Source organism: Ambystoma mexicanum, chromosome 2p (assembly GCF_040938575.1).
Source record: "Ambystoma mexicanum isolate Mex_15411 chromosome 2p, UKY_AmexF1_1, whole genome shotgun sequence".
Taxonomy (NCBI): domain Eukaryota; kingdom Metazoa; phylum Chordata; class Amphibia; order Caudata; family Ambystomatidae; genus Ambystoma; species Ambystoma mexicanum.
This window is the reverse complement of record NC_090923.1, coordinates 199,887,546-199,915,268: the sequence shown is the minus strand read 5'-3', so window position 1 is coordinate 199,915,268 and position 27,723 is coordinate 199,887,546. Positions and strand designations below refer to the sequence as shown.

General features: G+C 46.5%; 1 protein-coding gene across 1 annotated transcript in view; it reads left to right on the top strand.

Moving 5' to 3' along the window:
* Positions 1–27,723, top strand: part of LMCD1 (LIM and cysteine rich domains 1) — a 379,546-nt gene that overhangs the window by 135,661 nt on the left and 216,162 nt on the right. Inside the window, exon 2 of the mRNA XM_069643488.1 lies at positions 6,698–6,786. Within this exon, the coding sequence (XP_069499589.1) occupies positions 6,698–6,786 (89 nt within the window). The remainder of the gene's footprint in view (positions 1–6,697; positions 6,787–27,723) is intronic.

The window sequence follows — 27,723 nt, the reverse complement described above, 5'->3', positions numbered from 1 at the left end:
ATATCTTGACATGATGTGTAACGAGGGAGTCATACCAGAGGATTACGTGTCATGTATGTTAGTTTATGCTACATAACGCAGCTTTAAATGCACATTTCGAACTCTCTAAATCACGTTTTCAATGTGTCATTCACCGACTGTAGACTTGAATGATAGTGAGGGGCTACTTTTTGAAACTGTAAAATGTCATTTTACAGTGACTTATGCACTGTTTATGTGGTGCTATGTTATATTATCACCATTTATGAGGCGCATATTAATCCCGTGTTTTTGTCTTACTTATGAATGCTATACCAGTCATAAGAATATTTCGCTCTTTCAATCTCTCTCTTTCTTCCTCTCTCTTCTCTGTCTCTTTCTCTCTCTCTCTGTCTCACTCAGATCTCTTTCTCTCCCCCTTTCTCTCAGACCAATACATTGTACACCTTGTGCAACAAGAATCTGGAAATGTGCAGTTCAGTGGAGGGGGTCGTCTGTAGCCCCCACACACTACAATACGCAAAGTGCTAAGAGTTACGGGGAAGCAGGACGCTTTGGTTTAGAGACCCGACTGCCTAAGATATAAGAACCCCTGGCACTCCTTTCAACACCCTTAGAATGTGTAGGAGAACCACCGAAACCACTCTCTAACTTGCTCAGGTACAGCTCCCATTGGTTAGGCATCCATCAGGGGATGAAGATTCCCTTTGATTTCAGAATAATGTTGTAGGTCTGCAGAAGGACCTTCAGAGTAATTTGAATGAGATGATTAGCAGGTAAATTAAAATGTGGAGTGCAGATTCCTCAAAGTGCCCTACAAAGCTGAGTCCAATATCACGAGCACTGAAGGTGGAGCCACAGCTTTCACACTGAGCGGTTTCCAGTGAGAATAAGGTGGAGAACTGTGACTCGTGTTATTCGGTGGAGGGAGAAGCAGACCAAGGTGTAAATACCCTTCCATACACCAGCACACACACGTAAAGGAAACATCTACCTCCAGTTAAGCAGATTGTTGAAAGGTTTTGGCCAGGGTTACATATAGGACTGCTTAGCTGTAGACTTAACAATGTGTTATAGACTCAAAGTCATCACAAGAGAATGTCCATACCCTGGGTGCTGAGTTGCTGACCTCTTAAACCTGGATGTGTGAGCTCTTTGACACTCGACCAAGAGAGTTGCATGCTCACGTACTAAACACATCAATGTTTTTGCAACCTGTACTTCTTCAGACTGCAAGAACTACACAGTTTAAGATGCTGCTTCGGCAATACACGTTCCCTGTAAACGATTACTGCACGATGTTCCTTGGGGCGAGTACTACACTGTTTGAAATAGGTAAAAAATTGATAGCAAATTAAATAGTCTTGATCTCTCAGCAACGTAAATCCTGATCATGTGTTACAGAGCACACACTAACCTAAGTTATTGCAGTACCTTGTGGACTAGTTGCATTTTCCATGTCGTGCTATATAAAACATGGCATTATTAAGCAAAGTGGTGGATAGCTCAATTGGTACAATTCTCTTCTTCAAAGATTTGCAGACTGTCTTTTTGCCTATGACTACGCAACTACACAACAGCACTTGAACTCTACAAAGAATTTATACATATACATCTGCCTGCCACGTCACCTATCCATAGACAACACAGCAAACTGAAGGATGGAAGGTTTACATGAATCATAGTGACTGATATCGCTCAGAGAGAGCAATCCTCATAACCATTGTTTTTCAACCTGGTGTCCCATACACAAAACAGATTTAGTCCCACCCCAAGAGCTTCAACCAGGTTAAATTGCTAAGCTACATCCCTTCTGTATGTGACCACAACCCTCATTGGCCGTTATCAGTGAGGTGTAGCTTAGGACTCTATGTACACCAAGCTCAGGACCCACATCTTCAGGATGAAATATTCATAAGATGAAGTGTGGCAGATCATATTCACTGGCACTTCTCTCTGCAAATGTCCATACCATTGATTTCCATCCTGCTATGTCATCACAGAAGAGGTAAAACCATAAGAGAATCGAACTTGGTCCCAGAACAAAGCCAGTGATTATGAATGGTGTCACACCTTCCACCCATCACATTGAGATGTGTATATATGTATGAGGGTGCCTGTAGATCTCTGGCCGTTTGCAGCACTGAGACACGCTGTATTAGAGGTCCTCAGAGTGGGACTGGCCCTCCTTGCAGTTCCTTGAGTTGGTATGGATGTCTAGGGGGGTCTGATGACTCCCTGAAAATAACAGTGGTCTGCCTGTCTAGATGGCAAAGCATATTCTAAAGAAAGGAACATCCGAACATCTTCACAATGTTTGAAATGTATAGAGTTGATGCTGAGAAAGTAAGAATGAACAAAGACAACTAACTTAGGGACAACCACAGGGTCCCATGGACATTGGGGGTCATTCCGAGCTTGGAGGTAAGGTAAAAACCATGCCGGTAATGATTTACAGGCATCGTTTACCGCTACATGCTATTCAACCCCTCAGACCGCTAATTACGGCACCGTAAACTACAATGCCGTAATTATCGGTCTTGGGTCTTGCGCACGCCCCACCATGCCGAAATTAGGGACATGGCGTAAGTCGGAGCTGATCACAAGTAAGGAGCACATGTAAATAATGGCCTCCTTAAGCCCGTAAAGTACCCTACCGGCATGGAGTACATACAGGCATCTCAGAGAAGGAGTAAAGAACCCTGAGCAGTGGTTCCCAGCGCCACAGGTGCACACAATCAGCACAGGTGGAGGCAATGGAGTCTGCCACAGCAGAAAAGGAACTCACCCACACACCACACCCCCTCCCACACCACGATGAGACCAATAGAACCAGCAAGGGCACGACCACAAAAACTTCAGCAACAACACCAGGCCCCCCCTTTGAGAAGACACAGGGGGAGAAGGAGGGGGCGACAGGCCCTGCATGCAGCACCAGTGCAGCCTTAGTCACCACCCCAGCAGCCCCCATGCACACGCAGCATGTCCGGCCACTCAAGGAAAACCCTGCATATGGAGGCATGCCAAGTGAGAACAGATTCCCGCATCGATGGAATAAGGCACTCACAATACACTACATGTCCACAATCTGACAAGGGCAAATCCCACTACACTTGCACCACTCATTGGCAGCCACCACAACCGTAAGCGCATATAGGAAGACACACTGCATATGCACAATGTGGCTGCCCCCAGCATGGCACCACATCGGTGACCCAACCCTGGGAGTGGATTGAACTGAGGGCAGCAGGGATACCACACCACGTCACCGGCATGGCACACCCATAGGAGTGTTGGAATTCACCATAGTATGTATCAGAGCAGGATGATGACCATGAGCCACTGACTACATCCATCACACCCAAATACGAATCTACACAGTACAGAGCACCACATGGATCTAACATCAAGACAGCTGCATGCATCAACGAAGCATGTACCACGAGATGTCCATGCCATCGTTCACGGAACATCTTGTAGACGCACCCCCCACAGCATTCCATTGAATTGGACACATATTGTGGCCATGAATGGGCGAAATGCATCCATGGGCATGTGTATATGGCCATCAGTGAAACCCTGCCATGTCAACCAAGTTCAGTTCTCCACCATGACAGTTCAAACACTCACCTTATTTGGCTAGACATGCAGCTGTTGGTGGCTGTACCTTGACACCATGGTACATGACCCCTGTCAGTAACCCACAGAACAGGCCCAGGGAGCACTAAAACACTGGCCATACCCGTGCATGCGTGTAGATGAAGCAGTCACCTGGCTTGCGTAAGGCACATATGAGTTGGCGAAGCAGGACTGGTGGGGGACCCAGCTACTGCTATCTGGTGTCCAAAATCCCCATGTCATATGTGTAGCTGAACAAAATGTGCATCCCTAGAATTGCGTCTCTGTCCCCTGACATGGGACTGCTACTACCACATGACGATGTGGTGAAGGTGGAGGAGGAAGTGGCAAGAAAGCATCATGGAGGCAATGCACTTGAGGGACATGTCATGCGTCAAACAAAGAGTGGACAGGATGACCAGAACACAAGTCAGCAGAGGGTGGCATTACATGGGCACACAGGGCACTGGATGTGTGTATACTTGTACACCATGCACTGTCAGATGTCATTATACACATGCTCAATGATGAATGTCCACAACGATTAAACTTTGCAACACCAATAGTGTATTGTGAAAAAGGAATAAGCGTGAACATTATCTGCAGCCATCCCCTTTCCCCCCAACTCCACAACAAACCATCAGCCCCCTCCCCCCCAACTCCACAACAAACCCTCACCCCCTCCCCCCAACTCCACAGCAGTGGTCCCATGTAGGACGTAAAGGCCACATGTGGCAGCAATGACTATTGTTTCTTGCTCCCCTGGCCCGGGGGAGGCATGTCCCTGCGCCGCATGGAACGCAGAGTGCGTCTTGCTGGGCTGGCTGGTGTGGCCTCACTGGATGCGGGCGTGTCCGCCTGCTGTGGCTGGGGATTAGATTGGGCTGCCTCAAGGGCATTGGCTATGCGGCCAAGGATGTGACACAGATGGGTTGTGCTGTCAGTGACAGTCTCACACAACCGGTTGGTGCTGTTGGTGAGTGTCTGCCGCATTTCCCTTAGTTCATTATGCCATTGACAACATGACTGATTGTATGATGTCCTATTTGCATACATGGCTGCATTCACATTTCAGTCAATTGTGGTTTGTGGCCTTTTGGGTGTAGCAACGGCAGTGGTACATGTGCATGAGTATGCCATGTACGCATGTTTGGGAGTGACTCATCGTGGCCTGGTTATGTGCAGTTTGGCTGGCACAATGCCGAGCCGGCTGCACAGTGTGCATGATGGGATGTGCAAGTTAATGCACTATGGTTGATGTGCGTTATGTACTCGCACTTGGCCCTTGATTGCGTGGCACTTGCCTCTGCATTAGTTGGATGGGGGAAGAGTTGGATGGGGGAGGGCAACATGAGAAGGCCCTTGGGGCAGTTTTAGTCATGCAATGGACATTGGCAGTGTACACTGTGGACACTCACCTCCTCCGGCAGGCGACGTTGCCCTGCACTCCATGTCGGACACGCCCTCTATCGATTCTGTGCCAGTCATAGCCGCACATGTCTCCTCCCACGGCTCTAGTTGCACAGGGGTACTTGGATCACCTCCCGTCTGCATGGCCTGACTCCGGTTGCTGGAGAGGAGGCCCCGCACCCGCAGGTCATCCCACCGCTTGCGGCAGTCCCTGGGGGTGCGGGGGGTGAGCCCAGATGTTCTTTTTGCGGATGATGGACTCCCTCTGCATGTCCGGGCTGAAAACAACATCTGCATGCTCAGCCAGGTAGTCCACCATGGCCTGGAGTTCCTAAGGGCTGAATTTCTTCTTGCGGAGGCGGTCCGCAGCCTTCGTTGGAGCTTTCGGCATGTTCGTAGTCATCTGGCCCTTTTCCCAACTTCAGTTTGCTCCCAAGGGTGCTGGCTGATGAGTATGGCAATGGATTGTGTTTTTAAAGATGGCCGACGCCCTCCTTCCCGTTCCTGTGCGATGATGTAATTTCCGGTTCCTTTTTTTTCGGTGACCGTAATTTATGGTATCCGTAATTTACGGTCACTGTTATGTACAGACGCTACTGCTTCCAAGGCGGTGTTGTTATTTACGTGTCGCAGCATGCCGGTAGGGGGTTTGCGGGTCATTTAGCGGCATGCCGCTCGGTACTTTTCTGGCATGGCAAAAAGCGCGTGTCCGCGAGGTCGGTATGGCCCGCAATTAGCGGTCTGACGCCAGGACGGTGTTGTACTTTACGCCATGCCGGAAAATACCGGTACTTACCTCCTATCTCGGAATGAGGGCCTCAGCTTGTTTTCTTTACTTTATTTCAAAACATGTTACATTTCCCATAAGTGGTGTGTGAAAATGCTGAAGACTCTGAACATCAATTTTAGATCAAACCATTCGTGGAGGATAGCAGCACATGGCTGGGGCGCAGTGCTTTCCCTAGGAGACATTATAAAGCAAAAGCACAATGAGAATCCGTTTCATGCATATGTGTGTACAGTATCTTTCCTTCTAAGTCCCCCTAGAACGATGAGTTTGCTCCTTACACCTGCTGAAAACATGTCCAATGTTTACATGTTGATTTTGAGAAAATGAGACAATTGATTTTGGAGGAAGGAACTGTGAGAACAATGTGTTTTTACTTCTGTAGGGCTCAGCATGACATTTTCAAGGAACTCTAAGGGCCTGATTCACCAAAGTGTTTTATAATGGTGCTAATCCCATAGCAAAACGCTCTGTGAATCAGGCCCCAGGTATATTGCGGTTTATGGAGAACACTAATACATAATAAAGTGAACAATTTTGCTTTGCCACATTTCTGTCCTCTGTAATAGGTTAAATTCCCAGAATCTTTAATTAATAGTGCTATTATGTTTTCTGAATCTAAAGTTTTGTCCACGAGAGTATGGGGTTAGCCAGAAGTCACTCCCATTCCGTGTCAACATCTCTGGTGCTGTCACTACTACACCCTTAGAAACACCCTTACAAGACCCCATGTGTATCAGCCCATCCCATGGCCGCTCCCTGCTGTTGTGCCGCGCAGGGTGCGGCGACGGTGTCGAGGCACAGCTGTGTCAAGCACACAAATCGATGCCAAGATTCCTGTGAAAGGGAAATTCTGAGCAAGGGTTTGGAATTAGTCTAAGTATTTCTCTTCTCTTCTTGCAGATGTCCCTGGGCCCAATCCCTACAGGAAAAGGAGTGCCATGCCTGAGGTGCCGGGGGATCTGTACCGGCTATGAGCCACATCCTTGGCGGTAAGCCATTTCCTCTGCTGAAACAGGTCAACCTTTGCAAGATCAGCGCTAGGCGGACCAGTGGGTTGATGTTGTGTTCATGACTTTATGCATCAGTATGTACCTTGTGTCTTACCACATGTTTCTTGTATTAATAATCCCTTTAATATTTTCGTCAGGTGCATGTTATTTATATTCTGTGTGTTATGGAAATAGACGAGTTCCTAGTGAACATTACCATTTCAGTTGGATTTGTTACCAGATTGTGCACAATGCAATTTTGCTATAAAAAATGGTGTTCCAAAGACAGATTTGTATATTGATTTACAAATATGATGATATTAATTTATCATTTACCTAATGTCTGAAAACTAAAACGCATGATGTTAAATTTCATACAGGCACTGTGCATATAGTCTATATTATTTTGGAGTAAACAGAAGGGTTCATTAAATCACCAGACCTTATGTTGGTGTTGTAAAATCCCACTCACAGCTTTTCAAATCCATTAATTCCGACAGTAGAGAGTTGTGACACGAACGTCACAGTCCAAATGTCTTCTCACTTAAAAATGTTTTTATTCCATTAATCCGTTAAAAAAAAAAAAAAAACATTTGTTGCTACCCGTTTGCCCTTCAGGAATTATTATTGTTACTATTGGCATGCTGTACTTCTCAGCTACCCTACGCAGTAATAGAGTGAAATTCAGAGGGTACTAGAGAAGAAATACCTCCATCCAGGAAATTCAAAGTGGGGAATAGTATTGTTTACTCCATCATTTTGTACAGTCCTACATTTGTTTAGGAATTCCCACTCCCTGTAAACTCTACACTCACCCTATTACGGACCTCTATCACCCTAAGGAAATCACTGCAGGTTCAACCCAGTCCATATTTTCAAGATTTAAGATCATGATGCACCTTCAATGTTCACCTTGTTGATGGACAACGTGGAGAAAGCCTACTATGATCACTAATGAAAACTAAGAGCATCGTGCCAGGCTGGAGTGAGTCGGCATGGCATCATAGATCCCGCGAGCATGATGACACGCCATGTACGGATTGCTTGCCTGCAGAAAGTTGGCGATTCTGATGCGTTTAGTGGAATTGTCTGCCATCCGCAGTTTGGATAGTCATTTTGTGCGGCACCCAAGACTAGTTGCAGATCACTCTAATGAATTAATTAATTCATCTTCATTTCCAAATGGAAAGTTCCATGGAAGACAACATACAAAAAACTATACAGATATAACAATTGAAAATGCATTGAATTATAAAAAGCACAGTACAATAAAAAAACATAAAATGTACATCATTACGTACCGTCATTTTAACAAATTGCCCGCCAGCAGGTATATTGTAGCTTCTAGAAACATATACACGGCCACTGCTACTTCACTAGATGGAAGAGAGAGTATAAATCGCATTGCATCTTTAGTAGACCTGCAATTTGGTATTATCAATGTTAGCCTAGATTAATAAAAAAGTGAACTGAAAAACAAAAAATTGACCATCTGATGAGATAAAATCACATTGCAGTGGCAGCAAATAGTTGACAGCAGGTTCGTACATGTTTTACCGTGAGCCTTAATCAATGACAGAAAAGCGCGAGTCCTCAGGTGGGGCAATATCCTCCTTATTCGCTTGTGGTGGAACCAATGCATAGAATCAGCATTTAGCCCACTGCAACCGTAATCATAGCACCTGGCGACTGACCGATTCTCTATCTCAATGCGGCTATGCAGATCCCTTCAGTTCTCCATATATTCTTTCTGCATCAGTGTAGTATTGGCTCTAGAGATGCTTGCCGGGGCAGCAGAAAGACCCAGCAAATCAAGACCGCCAAATATTTTTCCCAGTTAATTTAAACAATTAATATTCCTACAGATGTCTGAAGATATCAGTTCTTGTCGCATCTCATGTGGTAAGTGGGTCTCAGTTTGAGACCATATTCTCAACCAGAACAACAGGGGTTTTAAATGTATAAAATCAACTATGTAATCCAAGCTTAATCCTTGCTGGAGCAAATAAATTGAGGTGCACTTTACAGCCCCAAAAATACTCTGCAAAAAGCTATTTTCTTTAACCTGAATCGATTGAATAGAGCACAGGCCCCTACTTCAGCGCTGTAAATACATGACGTAAAGGACTTGGCCCGATACATTTCAAGTGTTGGCTTAGTGGCTAGCCCTATCCTCTCCACACCAAATCCGTATAGTGCACAACAAGCCTGGCTTCATTTTTGCGTTGCTTCAACGATATGGTCTGTCCAAGTTCCCCTACTATTAAAGATCACCCTTAGAGAAGTAAATTTTTCCACCCAGCAAAGTTTGTGTCAAAATGCAAAAATAGGGGGTTGATTTTTAGTTTGCCTGCCGGCGCCCATAACTTGAGATTTCTTTGTATTTACTGACAAATCTCTGCTGTCCATGCAGTTGAAGTAGGCATGAACAAGCTTTTGTAGTGCTAGTAAGCACATGCCAGCAAAACTGCATCGTGGGCATAAAACAGAATGGCAATTTTTCTCCCCCTGACACTAGGTGGATCCTGTGTATCTTTATTTAGTTCTTTGACCAAATTACATACAGCGGTTGAACAATAAAGGGGCCAGGACGCACGATTGCCTGATGCTGCATAAAATGTCAAATGATGGAGTTAATTTCCCTTCATTGTCCAACCTCACCGCTGCTTTTAGGCAGCTAAGTAGTGAAATCAATGTTTTCAGAATAGGTGCTGGCAAGATCATGGATTGTAATAGGTTCCACAGCTTTTCACGATTTACCTTGTCAAATGCTTGACTAAGGTCCATAAACCCCAGATAAACTGGAAAGACAGAACGTTTACTATACCTGTCTAGTATCAACCTAAAGTTCAGGACTTGCTCCACAGTGCCAATCCCTGCCCTGAAGCCATATTGCTCCTCAGATAGTATACAATTGTCTTTTTCACAGTTTCCTATGGAGATGTAACTCGCCCTGCCTAGCCATTTTTCAGTGGCATTGATCAGGGATATTGGCCGTAACAGCTTAAATATATTTTAGCTCCGTTTTAAAAAAATCCAAATTATTATAGATTCCTTCCAGCTATCTGGGAAAAAACACTTCTAGACAAAGCGTTAAAGATTTTAGTAAATACAACAACCCATATTTGATGTTCCTTCCTGAATGTATCTGTCACCACCTGGTCGGGACAGGGAGCCTTTCCAAGAGGGATAGATAACAAGGCTGCCTTTTTTTCATCAATCTGGAACTCAATGAAGGAATGAACGAACGAAGATTGATTGTAACATAAACTGGATGGGGACAGCTATCTATTTCAGCAACAGTTGTTTCTCCCCTGTGGCCGAAAAGTATTGAGAAGAGGGCGGTCCATCCTAAAGGTTTAGGGAACTTCACGATTTGTTTTTGGGAGGACAAGTACCAGATGAAACTATTTTCCAAAAATATATTTGATTTGATTTTTTAGCTGCCTCTTCCAGCTGTTGCCAGCATTTAATCTTCCAAGCATCTTTCGAATTATTTAGAGCGTTTCCACTCTAATGGACCTATGGGAAATCATTTTGAACATCTCATCTAGGCGTTGTAGTCAAATGAGCTGTGTGATGGAGCACACAATATCTGACATGAGTGCAACGAGATATGCCAATGATGCTATCTACTGTGGATGAAGCTTGTGGCTTCAGACATGACATAACACAGAAATTGTCCATGCACTGCAGAAACCCTCCAGAATAAACCATGGGTGTGTCCTTCTCAAGGGTTTCTTCAACCCTTGATCAGAAAACTTGGGTTTCAAATCCATAGCATACAGCTGAATTAATCATCCACGAAAAGGAGAATTATGCTCACAGAGGTTCACATTGTCTTCTTTCCAGCTCCATTGCTAGCAGGGGTCCTTACCCTTTTCAAGTCAGCTGACTGCTCCATAAAGAGGACAAGTGCCTTCCCAGGAAGGTGTCGGGGTGTTTATCACGGGGTCGGCTGAGCCGTCCGCGGACCACCGGGCTGGGAGGCCCCAACTCCTCCCGTGCTTCTGTGAATGAGTATGATACACACACAAGGAGCAAGGTGGTTCTGCTGTTTATTATAACAACGGCAGGGATGGGTTTTGGATCGTACGCGTCCGTCCAGGCTCTCAAACTTAGTGGGGTTCGCAGGCCTTTTTTACAGCTTTATGACGCGCTACTTGCGTCACCTGGGAAAGTTAGCAAAAAACCTATTGCCCCTTTGGATTGGTTCCCCGAGTGGTATGGTTTGCTGCTATGGGGTATTCTGCCTCTACAATGTAATTCAAGGGCCTAAGGATACATATAGAGAAGAATATTAGCTATTAAGGATGAGTCAGGTGGTACACTTGGGCTGTCCGTACTATTAGATACTTGAAAATCGTTACAAGAAGACCCCTGATGATTGGCTAATTTTATTGGCGTCAGTGATGTGTCCCCCCGTGTTCTGATTGGTCCTCTCGCGAGCCCCCAAGCCTGAGACCATCGTCGTTCCCAGCTTGCGGTGTACCTGTCACTAGCAACAATGTGTAACTATGTGTTTGTGCAGACAATGTACGGGTCTGCTCATAGGCTTGTGAACAGGTCATTCCCATCACCGTAGGAGTCCATCTTGCCACTTCGCTGTTGCAACCTGTGTCCCAGACGTCTTCTGTCTCGTGTGTCTGGCACCTTGTCAGATCGGCTTGGTCACGTGTGGAGAGACCGTAGCTGGAGCGGAATTCTGCACATTTAGAGTTGTATTTGGTTTTTGTGTGCTTGGCTTTTCTTACAGGTGTGACCTTGGCGCCGGGTGGTAGCATACGAGTTGCAACATCGTGCCCTTGGCTATAAGTTCTCGCTGGGGCTCGTTCTGCGTGATCAGCACTTGTATTCTTGCTCATACAGTTTCATGATGATGCTCTTGCTTGCGGCCTACTCGGTCCTAGTTCATGGGTGGTGATGCATAATCCATGGTACGGAGGTCGCGGTTTGACATGGTGTCATAAGCAATGTTATGTCTACATGATGGTCTCATCTCATGGCGAGAGGTGGGAGAAGCGTCAGCAAGCTTATACGTGAGTTCATCAAGCATCTTGCATTTCTGCTTTACTATAAAAGGGCCTATGTGAAAAATAACAACGATGCATGTCAGTGGGTGTGTTAGTCCCTCTCCTTTAGTGCCAAAATCAGCGCAATCAATTCCGCTGCCTGAGCCCAATAATGCTGCGGTAAATGCACGCATTTTACCAGGACATACATAAAATCTTCTATCATTTTCACTACTGCTGCCCCAGTTCTCCTTATCCCATTGCTTTGGTCACTTGTTGACGAACCATCAATATACAAAATCCGACCCCTTTAAGTGTATCCTCCTCCACTTTCCTTGTGCTGGAGTACATTTCAATAGTCTGTGTGCAATCGTGAGCATAATCACCTTCCTCAACAACTTCCGCTATGAATCTGGCTGGGTTTACGGTACTGCATTTGACAATTGACAATTTGGGTCTAGATAAAATGATCTCATAACCTGACGCCCTCTGGGTGGTCAGTGTGGACTTAGGCTTGTTCAAAATTTCAAACAGCGCATGCTCCACAAATAATGTGGTGGGGCACTCCATTGTTATCGATGATTATTTCTCCACCGCAAATGCAGCTGCGGCGAGACCCTGTTCGCAAGGGAAATGTCCTAGCATAACAGGGTCCAAGTGACCGCTGTAGAATGCTATTGGCTTGTGTCCCATGCTAGTTTTCTGAGTCAATACTGCTTTCATTACTGCTGAGGCGCAATGGGAAAAGATGAAAAATTGATGTTTGTAATTTGAGGTGGCTAGAACGGGAGCTGTGGATATGGCGTGTTTCAACTCATCAAACGCCTCTTTCATTTATCTTGTCCACCCCAAAGTCTTGTCCCCTTTTTGTGCTTCTCTCAATGCCTCGAGCAGGGGTCCTATGTATGAGCTATAGTCATAAACCCATGCTCTACAGTAGTTGCATAAGCCCAGGAACTGCTGCAGTTCCCTCACAGTTTGTGGTTGTGGCCTGTTGGATATGGCTTGTGTTCTTTGTGGTGCAATCTTTCTTCCGTGCTGGGATATTAGTTGACCAATGTATAGTACCTGTTCCTGACAGTACTGTAACTTTTCCCTGTCTACCTTGTACTCCTTTTCAGCCAACACTGCCAGCATTTTCACTGAGTCTTCCCTGCACCTCTTCTCAGTTGTGCTGCAAGTTATTATATCATCCACATATTGCAGCACTGTACTTTCCAATTCAATTTTTCACAAATCCATCTGTATTACTCTGTTGAAAATTGAGGGTGACTCGCTATACCCTTGTGGTGACCTTGTGTGAATCCATTTTGTGTTCCTGTATGTGAAGCTTGTCAAATCTTGTGAATCTGGGGGCAGAGGTATTGAGAAAAAGGCATTTTTGAGGTCAATCACAGTGAACCGTGATGCTTCTGCTGGTATTCCACATAGTATCGTGGCTGGGTTTGCTGCTATGGGGTATTCTGCCTCTACAATGTAATTCAAGGGCCTAAGGTCCTGGATAAAACGCCAAGACCCTCCTTTAGCCTTGCGCACTGGGTACACAGCCGTGTTACATGCTGACTCTGATGGTACCAATTTGCCATTATTTATCAGGGCCTTTATTGTTTCATATATGCCCTCATATGTCTCTTTTGATAGTGGGTATTGCTTCACTCTAGGTAGTATTGTGCCCTTTTTCAGCTTTATTTTTACTCCTCCAATACTCTTTATGCAGCCCACGTCATAGGGACTGGTGGTCCACAGTGATGCTGGAACCTTAGCCAAATCTTCCTCGTAAAATGGTACTGGGGTAGATGCAGGTGCTTTGAGTGCCATAGCCATTTTCAGTGCTACTTGCTTGTATGTTACTATTAACCAGATATCGACACTCATCATAAATACCATCTCTCCTTCTCCCCTGTTTTCTGAAAAGAGCTCTTCATCAGACACCTGGGTGAGCCTGCATCCCTCAGCCAGGGTTATCACTGCTCTCCATGCTCTCCCTTCACTATCTTGGGCATGTACTGCGATGTAATCTGCAGTTGCTATATGCTCTCGATGCTCACCGAAATCACCTTCCCCTCTGGTTCACTAGCTGGTGTCTCAGGTCTGAACAAATATGCTGCTGGCCTTCTCCAAATCTTTCCTTCTATTCCTGGCATTCATGCAAATGCCATGTCTGTTCCATATTGGAACAGCTCTCCATCCACAGGCTCAGCTCGAGCTACTGTCTGGCCACAGTACGCTTGCAGTATTTGTCGTTCAGTAAGCATGTTTATTCCTGGTGTGGAGCAAATTATGCCATTCTCCGTGAAGGAGATTGTCATATTTACCTGCTCATGATGTCCCTTCCAAGTATGTTGACTGGCGACTCCCTTGAAAACAGGAGTGGGACAGACATGTCATAATCTCCTATAGATAAGGAGATGTTATCAGTAAAGGGAAACAACCCTCTAGCCCCAGAAAATCCTTGGGTGTGCATGGCCTCACCTGACATTTTAAATCTACCCTCCCTTATGCAAGACCTGGTTGCCCCAGTGTCAACAAGGAAGGAGAATTTTTTGTCACCTATCGCTACCTCAATGCGTGGTTCCTCTGCACTATTAGGTGTTATCGACAGGATGGGACACACCAGGGATGTCTGTGGGCTGTCCTATTGTGGATACAGTGACTGACTGCTTCCTGTGTAATGTTGTGTCCCAGGATAGTCACCCTCCCTAACTGTGTTTGTTGCAGCGGTGTATCGATGGGGGTCAATTTATGGTCCTGTATTTGAGTGAGCTGTTGTACTGATTGTACTTGGTGTTGTTGTGTTATTGCCACCTGCTGCTGCGGTGGTGCGTATGTCTGCAACTGTTGTTGTGGTGATACTTGCTGCTGCATGTTGCTCTCTTGTGTTCCCTGTAGTTGCTGGTAACCTTGCTGCTCCCTTATAGGCCCGTGGGGTCCCTGTTCCCCCCAGGCTGGTAGGGTGGGTCTCATTCTACACGTGCGTGACATGTGTCCTAACATTCCACAAACCCAACATACAGGTGGTTCCCTGGCCTGCCATGGGAAACTCCCCGCATTGTCTTGGTACCCTTGTTGCCCCTTGGGGTAGTAACTCCGAAATCCTCCCCCTTGCTTTTGTGTAGGTTGGCCATATCCCCTCCCTCTCATCATTCCGCTACGTCCCCTGGTGTTGTTATGATATCCATTTCCCGGTAGCATGTACCCTCCTCCTGTGGGAGCCGTGTATGGTGGGGGTGGTGGCATCTGATGTGTTATAAGTTGTGGTGGTTGTGGTAGTTGTGGTAGTGGTGCTATTTGTAGCTGTGTGGGATCTTGTGCAGCCACTACTTGCGTGGTGTTTGGTGTCATTGTTGTCGGTGTAGTTATTAGTGCTCCTTCCATTGTGTACTTAGTTAGTTTTTTCTGCACTAATTTTGCCTCCTCTGCTTTCCTATCTTCTTCCTTTTGTTTCATCTTTTCCTGCCACCTCCTACAATGGTGTACTATTGTTAGTTGTATTTCCGGCCAGGCCTTAGCTTCCATTCTCACTATCTTCTTCAGTTGTCTTTGTACTGCCTCCCTTGTACTAGTATGTGGTAAAAAATTGCCGGTGTCTTGTCCCATTGCTCTCTAGTTTCCATGCACCACTTCTCCTGAATCTCCTGGATATAATCAACAGTATCTTCATTCTCACGCATCTTGCGTGACGTAATTACTCCTATATCTGATGTGTCTGGATACTTCACCCTCAGGGCTTGCCATAATGCATGCCTGCAGTTCGCAAATGGCGCCCCGTCATGTAATGTGTTTGTTATTGTAACTCCGGGGAATCCTGCCCTCTTCCAAATGTCGTCTGCCGCGTCCCCCAATATCGATATTAATAGACCCTTCACGTCTCCCACTGCTAGTTTCTGTCCTGCGGTGTGTTTTTCCATCTCTTATATCCATTTCCCCGCTCCTCTGCTTAGTGATGGGAGCCTGCACTTTATATTCTCCTTATCAGCATGCTTCCAAGGGACATATTGTGGTCTAATCCCTCCCCTCTCCAATAGTGGCATTAAATTGTACCCCATCTGTCCCCCTAGTTGTTGTGGGGTGGAATCTGTGTACTACTCCTCTTCCTCTGTGTCAACTAAATCTTCTGCCATATCCATATTACCGCTGCTTGTCGTATCTTCTTCTTCATTTCTCCCCCTTCTCCTATTGCTCTCTTTCTTTACTGCAGGTGTGTGTGTCCGTTCTTCCTGCCTGCGTCCTGGGTGGTCTCTGAGCCTGCCGGCGTATGGGGTGTGTTCAGGAGCGGGTGTGTGTGTGCGTGTTGGGCGTTATGATGTGGGTGTAACTGCACGTGTTTGTCCTCCTGCCACTTCTCTTCCCTGCTCCTCACTTTCCTTCACTTCTTTTTACATGCACATGGTGATTCCCTGTTTGTGCGTGTGATGTACAATTTGTCTAAGCTCTCCCTACCACCGCTTCTTCCCCCCCCCCGCTCCTTCTTCTTCTTCGGTGCAAAATTCATCCAGGAGCGACAACCCCCAATCTGTCCTTTTCCCCCTGATTGTCACCGTTTTTAAGTTTATTAAATCCGTTCCTTCCTGTTCTCCTTTACCAGTTACTCCTCTTTGCGCTGATGTTGAAGCTACTTCTGCATCCCGACGCAAATATGTTCTTATCCCACCCCCCTTACCCTCTCTCTTCTTTCCTCTTCCTTCTTTTCTACTAATTCACCACCTATTTCTTTTCTTTTTCAATTTTCCTTCTCTAATATCCTTTCTTCCTCTCTCATCCTTTCCCATTTCTCTCTATCCCTTTCTAATATGCTTTCTATTACTTTACCTTCTTCGTATTTCCTGGTGCTCTCAGAGAGTATTTTCTTCTTCCATAGCTCCATTTCCTTTTCTTTCTCTTCGTCATCTCTTTTCCTGTCATGCTGTGCTGCTCGGGATAACCTTTCTGCTATACCCTTTATCCTCTCCACTTCCCTCTTCCCTTCTTCAGTTCGCTCCTTCATTCTCTCTAATTCATCCCTACTTTCCTTCCTTTCCCTCCTTCTTCCTCGTGCCTGTTTCTCGAGCTGCTTAATCAGTGCACTCTGCTCATTGCTTAATTCAGCCAATCGTTCCTCCAACATCTCCTCCTCTTCTTGTGACAGCCCTCCGTCTCTCGTGTTGTTCTCCTCGCCTCTTATTCCAGTGCTACCCGCGTCGTCCTTATTCATTCTCCTCACCACCTCTTTTTCTTCTCCTGTTAATGTCCCCCGCAGCTTTAAGAGCACCTGCGCTGCTACCCACTCGTCTTGTTCTATGTTTGAAATGGGCTCTTCGCTGTTCTTCCCTCCCTTTGTGCGCACCTGCGTGCAAGTCAGACCTACTGTGCTTGTCACCTCCCCCCCCCTCTGGTAGCTACCTGAAGCTGTATATGGTGGAGGGCTGTACGTGGGGTTCGAGTACCCCTCAGCTGCCGTCAGTTGTTGCCTTGCTGCTTCTCGTAGCTCCGTCACAGGATATAACCCACCTTCCTCCTTCTTCACTACCTTCGCTAGGGGCATGTCGTCTGTCCCTTCCTTCTTTACTTCTACTTCATGTACAGTGCCAGGCCTTTCATCCCCCTTCCTTTCTCTTCCCGTGCACTGTGCACTACCGGTCACCTTTTCCCCGTTTCCTTCTTCCTCCTTAATCTCCTTCCCCTCCTTTGTTTCCTCGCTCCACTTCCCTTCTGTCGTCCCTTCCACGGTGAACATTCCGGTTGGCCCTGGTCGGGATCCCTGGAACATCCTCCACAAATTAAACACCTCCACGTGATGTGCCAACTTCTTCCCTTTGTTCGTGTTGTGTATGTGTGTCAGTAGTGAGTGTTGGACGTACGGGTCAAAACTGCCGTTAGGCGGCCATGGTGTTGTCATTTTGTTGTCTGTTCCTTTTGTCCATTCTATGCTATATTTGATGAGTTTCTCCCTATGGGGTGACAGTGTTTTACAAATATGCTGGAGGGGGGTAGTCAGGGTGTTCCCCCACCCTGCCGATCCCAACCCATATGACATGGTTACACTGTGTTTTAGCTCCCCTCAGTACAGCCGTTGTTATCTGGCCCCGTAGATTGGGGACTTTCGACCGTCCGATAAAAGTAAAACGACCAAATATAACAATTACAAATATACAGTCCTTTTCATCTGTTTTTTTTCTTCCTTGATACCGTTGGTACGGCCCCCTTCGGCCACGGCGCACAAAGCCCCCTGTGGCTGCGTGCCCTGTGTGACGTGCTTGTACAGCCACCCCACTTTTTCCCCTCCCCTCCTTCTTCCACCTCACTCAGCGTGGCCGGCGTTCTCTGTGCGTGGTCACTTCCCCCTCTCCACCTGACCCGTATTTGGGGTGGCCGGCGGTCTCTGTGCGCACCCCCTTCCCCCACCTCCGTTTTACTGCCCTTGTCCTCAGTTTACTCCCCCACCACCCTTCAACAACGCAATGTGGTCAAGGGGTCCTATTAAGGCCCTACGGGTGACGTCACCAACATCTTTCAACTACTACCGGTAAGATCTTTACACTTCAAGAGAGCGCACAATAAGTTTTAACTGCTTGTCCCCGTTAACCCCACAGCTGTCCTCTTGTTACGCCCGGTACAAGGTAACCAACAATACACTCTTATAATCGGACTGCGCACGCTGCGTCGCCTCGCGTGTGACATGCCCCTCGCCGGGAGGGCTTAACCAGCCAATTATCTTCCGTACTTGGCAACAATCTAGCTACCTCCTACAGGAAAACGTCATCTATCTATCGAGTTTCACTGCTCGATCAATAGGGATCCTCATCTACTCATTGATCGAAAACGCCAATTCGTAGGAAAGCCACACACACCCCCTCTACAGGTGGCCACGATCTAGACCAATCAGTGTCTACAAGCAACCGCACGTGGTGCCTTCTGGCTCCACCCACCCTTCTTCCGTGACGTGGTAGGGGACGGCCCTCATGCCTGTCCCGTTACCACTCACTTGTCTATCAACACTAATTGATCAAATCTTCGCCACACACTTTAATAACACCTCCCGCCGCCCTTATTACAACTCCTCCCCCCTCCCTCACAATCTGGCATTGCTTTTTGGGTGTGTCATACTCACCAAGTTCCCTTGATGCGGGGCTGCTCGACTGCGTGCACCCCTCCAAGCGGCTCGCCACCTCCCCTCGTGTGGACCACGTCTGGACACTTGCCAACCGCGGGTGAGATACTTCTCAACCGGCTCCTGAGGGCCAATATCCGGATTGTGCTCTCCGGTCTTCTCGCAGTTCCGCGATGGTCCTGTAGTCCTCAAAAGGGGGCAGCGGCAGAGGGGGCCGCGCCGCCGGGCCTCCTCGCAACGAGAGGCCTTGGAAAAATAAAACTGAAAAGGTAGACCTTAAAGAGATCTCAGCAGTGCCTCCAACTTGTCGGGGTGATTATCCCGGGGTCGGCTGAGCCGTCCGCGGACCACCGGGCTGGGAGGCCCCAACTCCTCCCGTGCTTCTGTGATTGAGTATGAGACACACACAAGGAGCAAGGTGGTTCTGCTGTTTATTATAACAACGGCAGGGATGGGTCTTGGATCGTACGCGTCCGTCCAGACTCTCAAACTTAGTGGGGCTCGCAGGCACTTTTTACAGCTGTATGACGCGCTACTTGCGTCACCTGGGAAAGTTAGCAAAAAACCTATTGCCTCTTCGGATTGGTTCCCCGAGTGGTAGGGTTAGTATAGGATACATATAGAGAAGAATATTAGTGGTTAAGGATGAGTCAGGTGGTATACTTGGGCTGTCCCTACTATTAGATACTTGAAAATCGTTACAAGAAGACCCCTGATGATTGTCTAATTTTATTGGCATCAGTGATGAGTCCCCCCGTGTTCTGATTGGTCCTCTCGCGAGCCCCCAAGCCTGGGACCATCGTCGTTCCCAGCTCACAGTGTACCTGTCACTAGCAACAATGTGTAACTATGTGTTTGTGCAGACAATGTACAGGTCTGCTCATAGGCTTGTGAGCTGGACATTCCCATCGCCGTAGGTGTCCATCTTGCCACTTCGCTGTTGCAACCTGTGTCCCAGATGTGGGACCCAGGTGACTTCTGTCTCGTGGATCTGGCACCTTGTCAGATCGGCTTGGTCACGTGTGGAGAGACCGTAGCTGGAGCGGAATTCTGCACATTTAGAGTTGTATTTCGTTTCTGTGTGCTTGGCTTTTCTTACAGGTGTGACCTTGGCGCCGGCTGGTAGCATACAAGTTGCAACATTGTGCCCTTGGCTATGAGTTCTCGCTGGGGCTCGTTCTGCGTGATCAGCACTTGTATTCTTGCTCATACAGTTTTCATGATGAGGCTCTTGCTTGCGGCCTACTCGGGCCTAGTTCATGGGTGATGATGCATAATCCATGGTACGGAGGTCGCGGTTTGACATGGCGTCATAAGCAATGTTAGGTCTACATGATGGTCTCATCACATAGTGAGAGGTGGAAGAAGTAGCAGCAAGCATATACGCAAGTTCTTCAAGCGTCTTGCGTTTCTGCATTACTATAAAAGGGCCTATGTGAAAAATAACAACGATGCACGTCAGTGGGTGTGTCCGTCACCTACGTCATAGCACTGAATATGTTCTTCGTGTAGGCTGGTGCGTGAGTGACCAGTGTGCATGGTGGCACGTGTGTTCTTGGCAGTTGGCTAGGTCGTTGTGGCATCTCTAACGAGGTGGGTGCTTGTGGCTGTTGTCTTAGTCGAGTTCATCCATGCTGCAGGTGTCGGCTTGAGTCGGGCAGGCTGGTGGGCATATCCTTATTTTCCTGAACCAGGGTATTTTGTCATCTGGTAGATAGATGAACTCGTCCCGTGGAGGGTGCCTGGGCCGCGATCCTCTAGGCCATGGTTGTGATGAAATTGGGGGGGAGCTTGTTCTCCCATTCTCCCACTTCACAGGCTGTTGTGAGGATCCTTAGAGGTCAATGTCTCTGCAGGAATACACCCTAAAAGAGGAAAGGTGTGGGTGCCTTACGACCTAAGCCTGTGAAGCTTTTCTCTAACTATTTCATGGTCCACATCCATCGGTATCACTCAACATCCAAGTAGAGCATCTTAAAACACAAGACTTGAAGCAACAAACAGCACCAGTGTGGAAATAAGGTTGCATTGCTCTCTATCCTTTATGCATTTCCTCCCTCCTCTCTTCCAGTTTGATTTCTACTTTCAGTCTGAACCTGGAGGTTTTATCTGATCACATTTCCTATGCCTCAGAGCATTGATGGCTGTCAAACCCTTTTGGTAGGGCATATATAGTGAGACAACAGTGTATTTATTCCATGGGTTCTTTACATTTTCAGTGATTGGGTTGAGGTTCTGTGTGCCAGATGGATTTTGTAATGGAATTGCCCTAACAACAATGGCACCACCATTGCCAGTCTGCCCGGATTCATTGCATCATGCTGTGAAGGAGTTGGTAGTTCCTCTATCCATGTGGTTAAACACAGACTAGTGCTGAAAGGAGAGAAATATCAAATTGGAGCATAAACAGCCTGACTGACAGATACACTTCTTCCGTGCTCTTCTGTGGCTGGGCTGTTACCCCAAAATGGGACACTAAGAAAGCAATGTGTTCCCAATGATATAGATAGAAATAACCAGGAAACCACCAGGGGGTGTGGACAGCAATGGCCGCTTAGATCTTAGCTCCAGAGCCCACTATAAAAAGAGAGGCTATTATGCAAAACCATGCTGCGGTTACAGTAATCCTGAACGGCACTCATGGGGGAAATAACAGAGGGCAGGTAACCCCAGAGGTAAGGGTGAGCAAGGACATCCTGGTCCTGAAATTTCAGCTGGAGTAACTGCGGCCAACCGAGGAATGAGCTGGAAGCCAGAGGAGGGTGTGCGGTGGTAACGCGGCAGCGCACGCCGTGCGTCTTGTGAAACAGAAGAAGCAGGAATCAGCCTTGCGAACAGAGGCAAAAAGCTCCAGAGGCATGAAAGCAGCCCCATCTGTCCCATGGAATAGCATGTTTTGGGGTTCCAGGAGCACACAGGCCATAGCCCAAAGGATAGTAACGGATCTCTGAAGGGGCTCCGAAGTGACGCACAGCTTATCCGAGGTGAGCAGACACCTGGGAGGGTGCACCGCATGGGACTGGAACATGGCAGTTGAGTTTGACTCCCAGCCCTCTTTCCACACTGGAATCAGTCAGTTCCTCACAGGCAATACTCAGGGCATGCTTAGCCTGGGCCTGCCTGTGTAGATGGTAATATCAGCAGACTTCCACCAGGAGATGTGAGGGGAGAGGCACTCTGCAGAACATATTTTTGGATACTATGCCATAGAGAGACCCTGGTGCAGGGGTTTAGAGACATATTACCAGAGTGAAGTAGAAACAGTGAGCCCGTGGAGGCTCTGGACCTCTTATTTGAAGATAAGGCAATAGATTGAAGAGGTCAGGGGAGGAACGTCGCAATGACAATAGCCTATGGACAAGAATCAACAGGGGGACACTACAGTGTTATGTGATAGAAACATGCTCAACTGCCAGACACCCTGTTGGAGGACAGAACAAGGGACTGAATCAAAATCATATTTGCTGAGATACTGCAGAGTGGAGCTCAAATCAATGACGGACAGGGTCACACATGTGCAGGAAGGGGATGTGAAGCACCGACACAGGTGCAATCTCAGGTGCAAGAGGTGGTGATTGCAGCCCTCCAATAATACAGAAGGGAGGCAATCATGAAAGGGATAGTGCCATTACCAGCCATGACAAGTATGGCGGTTGTGGCTACTAAAGAGGACAATAGGGGTATACTTCTGAAGATCAAATCTCTCTGCAGTGACATGCAGTCATCGATATTGGACTTGGGTGGTAAGGTAGAGATAATGGAAGGTAAAATAGAAGGCCTCAATATCAATTAGCTAAATGCGTACATGGTTGAGATGCATCTAGGCGCCCAAATGATGGACCTCGAACTAAGGGAGGAAAAGAGGCTCCTGAAGATTGATGATAGTGAAAATTGAGAATGAGGAAACAAAATACGGATTATTGGTCTGAAAAAAGAGGATGGAGAGACAACCTCCCAGGTTGAGCAAAGGTGAAAGATATCATTGAACTCCAGTTCTAAACAGAAGAAGTGAAGAAAATTAAATTTGAGAGGCTGCATAAAGGATACAGAGCTTATTGAGATGGCCCTAGGTCCATTTCAGCAAAATACCACTGACACAGGGAAATGATGGAGGTACTTGCTTAAGCTAGGCAAATGCAGGATATGGAGTTCAATACCTTGAGGGTCAATATGTTCCAAAATCTGTCAGGTCTGACACTGTCAAGGGGGTGGGATTTCCATCCGCTCACACAGGGGCTAACGTACAGATGGGCCTATCCATTTGCGCTGGTGTTTGAAGCTGGGCATGAAGAGTTCAGAGAAATCATGGTGGTGGAGGCGGAACAGACCCTGTGTCATCTAACGGCTGAGACAGTGAAGGAGCAAGGCCTCACTCAACAGGATGGCACGCACCCAGAGTGATCTTCCTCAGCAAAAGAGAGGAATGAAAGGTTGGAAATTCATGAAGTTGAGTGGACCCACCCCAGTGAAACAGCCTTAGTGCAGGCCCGGCCAGCAAGTATGATATAATCTGAAGTTGACAATCTTGTTAGCCCTGAAGGGCACAGTGGTATAATGAAGGGATTCTGTGAGCCAAAGCAGGTCTCTGGTGGCCCTCTGAAGGAAAGAGGGCATATCAGGAGACTTGATCCCAATTGGTTTGTTTGACATAATGTTGTGGGTTTTTGTAAAATGGTGGGTTTTATAAGGGCAACTAGCAGCAAGAGGGCATATGTCAGAATTGTTGAAAGGAATGTTCAGCAGGAAGGTCATGGGCAGTTGGCAAGGAAGAGACAGAAGAATCATGCTTTGATAAGATGAGCAATGTGAATGTGGTTCACCAGGGGGAGCACCAACTGGTGGTGGAATACCTTAATGTTAAAGGTCTTAATCCACCAATGAAAAGATCTATGGTTGTTCGTGAATTTTGTAACACAGCTCTAGATATAATTTTTGTGCAGGAGACGAGCAAAGAAAAGGAGACGAACGCCCCCTGAAAGGGGAGGCAAAAATTAAGTGTTTTGGGTGTCCAGTGGTGTTAAGAAGAGGGGTGTTGGTAAACTTCTCCACAAATGTCTGTGGCTTCCGCTTGCAAAAGTGTTCAAATTGATAGAAGGTTGACTCATAGCGGTACAGGGTATACTTGAAGGGGTTTAAATAGTGATTGCATCAGTGTATACCCCTAACCAAGGTCAAGCTGCATTCAGTGCCCAAGCACTTGATGAGGTGCTGGCCCTACACACTGAACTGGTCATTATAGGGGAGGACATCAAGACCTGAGTGGATGTGAAATTAGACAGAGCTTCAATGAGAGAAATACAACTGTTAGAGATGAGATACCAAGGGAGAGGCTACCAGAGTGCAACAGACCAAAGAGGTTTATTTGATGTATGGAGGTCTAAGCACTCGTTTCAGAATGGACACATATTATACTCCATACCCCAGGAGACATACACAAAGGTAGACTACCTCGTATTAAACAGGGAACAGAGTAGCAAAATATGCCACCGTAAGATCTGCCCGGTGGGGTGGTCAGACCATGTTATGGCCTGCATGGTAGCAGATATCACCGGGATCCGCTGTATGCGACACAAGTAGGACAGGAGATACAACAATACTTTGAGCTTAATGACATAGATATGGTATGGGAAGCCGGAAAGGGCACATGAACACAGGCTGGTAGAGGAAGCTCCCCCTAGAGACATGTTTAAGTTAGAAGAAAGGATGCACGCAGTAGGCAGCTTTGGAGAAGGTGATCTCCTGACCTTGCAACAGAAGTGATTGGAATTTGAGACATTGGGGTTGTGTGACACAGCTAGGAAGCTTAGATTTCTCAAGAAGAAATACTACAAGAAAGGTGAGACAATGTATACACCTTGCTGGCCACGAGACTTAGGGCACATTGGGCCTCATCACGAGTTGGGCGGTAGCCGTTAAATGCAGCGGTAACGCTGGGACCGCCGCATTTAATGGCTGGCCTGATCATGAGCTGGGCTCTAAATTGGCTATGTTACCTCTAGCTTTTTACTGGAGGTGAATATCCCATTTAGCACCCCATTTTAGGCATTATTACTGCTGGCACTATTACCGCCAGAGGTAATAGCACCCAAGCCCCATTGGGTCCAATGGACCCAATTGGGAATTTGGATTTACTGTTAACGCCGAACCGTGATCCGGCGTTAATAGCGTCGAACAGGGCGGTGATAATGCAATTAATGTTGGGCAGTATCCCACCAGTAATACCAACGGGATATTACCCAACTCGTGATGAGTCCAAAAGAGTCAAAGGATCGGTAGCAGTGGTACATTACAGAACAGGCCAGATGGATACCATATCCAAGGAGGTGGAGAAATGTTTTGCACAGTTTTACGAGGGACTGTTCAAGAGCGAGGACCGTAACAGAGAGGGGAAATTAGAGGCGTACCTGAGGGGTACAAAGATGCAAAAGCTAACTAGGGATGAATCAGTGTTTCTGGATAGCCTGATCACAGCTGAAGAAATTCAGTGTGCCATTTATAGGTTACCTAATTGGAGGGTGCCAGGAGAGGACAAGTACACAATTGAATTTTATAACACATTTTCAGTGGTTCTCCTTCCATTTCTTCTTAAGATATAAGATATTTCATAACATCCTCGTAACAGGGATTGTTCCAGTTTTGTTGAGCAAAGTCATGATCTACATTATACCAAATGAGGAAAGGGATCCTTAGTATGGTCAGTCTTATTCCCCAATCTCCTAATTGAATCTTGATGACCAAATTTATGCGAAGACACCGGCCTCACAATTGGAAGGGATGATGCCCCATCTTGTGCACCCCGATCAAGTGGGTTTTATACAGAGGAGACAGGGATCAGATATGCTGTGCAAAACAGTATACCTCATGGAATGCACTCGCAAAAGTGGGGGAGACCATGTGCTGCTCATCCTTGATGTTGGGCTTTGGAAACAAGATTATGAGCGGAATATGGGGCATATGTGAAAATCCAGCAACACAAGTTCTGACAAACGTGAAGAGATTGTGTTCCATTCGCCTTGGGAGAGGAACCAGACAGGGCTGCCGACTTTCGCCTCTACTGTTTGCCCTCTCGATTGAGCCACTGGGGATAAAGAGCAGGCAAGATGAGGAAGTGGAGGGAGTTAGAATTGGTGAGGTGGGATATAAACTCGGGATGTATGCGGATGACCTACTTCTCCACCTGGGAAACCCAAGAATCTTGCTTCCTCGTGTCCTCCATGTGTTAAGAGAATATGGAATAATGTCAGGTTTAAGGTGAACATGAACAAATCAGTCTTATTCCCTTACTTTCGAGATCGTGAGCAGTCAGTTGAAGACCTGCAAAGGTTTGAGATCCTTATAGAGAGGGAGGCGATGAAGTACCTGAGGGTGGTGATATGAGAGACATGCACGACCTCTATGTGGCTGAACAACCTCCCCTGTTGAATAACATATTTTTTGACATATAAGTATGGTTCCAGTTAACGCTATCTTCGCTGAGTTAGCTGAACACAGTAACAATTACACTAAATCCAAAGATTTCATATTTGTATGAAATTCTTCCCATAGAGATACCGGTGGAATATTTTTATGAGCTAAAGCGCAGAATTATGCATTTCATATGTCACTGTTACTACAGAGACACACAGTATAGGGCATTAGCTCTGCACCCGAGTAGACATGGATAAGCAAAGGGTGTCAATGGAAAATCATCTTCTGTGCCCTCTCAATGTAGGAGAATGATTATGGGCATCGTCAAAAGATGTGGCCCTGAAGGTCAGAAGCACAAGATAATTGGCCTCCTTTTGAAATTTTTGAGGAAAAAGAGTGAGATGTGAGTGTCACAAAGTGGCCATCCCATTGAAGTCATATATGGGCCCCATGATACAGGATGCGATTCGGGAGTCCCTTTGCTTCCAGTCATGGTTTGAAGCGGGGCTGGAGAGGGTAGGGCAGGTGGTGAAGGGTACCACATTTGTCCTTTTAGAGGTGCTTGAAGAAGTACTGTGAGTTTATGGCCCTTGGAATGTGTATATGGTAATGGTAGGGATTACACTAGAATACTTGTCCAAATAACCGGACAAACTCAAGAAGATGGAAAGTCACAGTTTAAGTTACATTAACAATTATCTAAAAAAGGGAGGTTACAAAGAACAACAATGGATGTACGCTCAGTCCCTCAGTGATTTTCACCAAAAATATAATTATATACTCATTATGCGTCAGCGTGACGTCATATTACGTGGCAATAGTGAAAAAACCTGTCAAGGTCCGGATTGGTTAAGGGAAAACTCTAGATAAACGATCATATAGGATCTAGGATTGTTATTGGCTGTCCTTTATCAGGTGGATGACTTATGCCTACCTCTTCAAACATGTAATTTCTGAAACACTAGTTACAATGTGTTTTATTGGTCTTCTAAACTATAAGGTCCTTCGTTATATGGACTAATACAATTGGTTGGCGCCCTTGTGCCATGTCTGGAACATTCAGTTCATTTAGCAGCATGTAAGCCAAGACCCAGGTGCAGGGAGATAGGACATCAAGCTACCTAACCACCCAATTAGCCCAACATCTCTCATCCCCCATGCCTTCTGCCAAGAAATTGTCTTTATACTTGCAGAATATTCTCATCTCGAGAATGCACAGGAGTGAGGGCTCTCGCTATCATGTCTGGACCTCCAATTTCAAACTCTGTTTCCATCCTTGACTCACGTGACAAGTGACCACGATTTGGTCCATTCTGCAGCTTTTAAATACTTTAAATGAATTAAAACTTGGAATCCTTTGTGTTCATTCTTGCACCTTAACGTGAGAGGATTCATCCTCTGCACACTTGTTCTCTTCAGAGGAGATAGCTG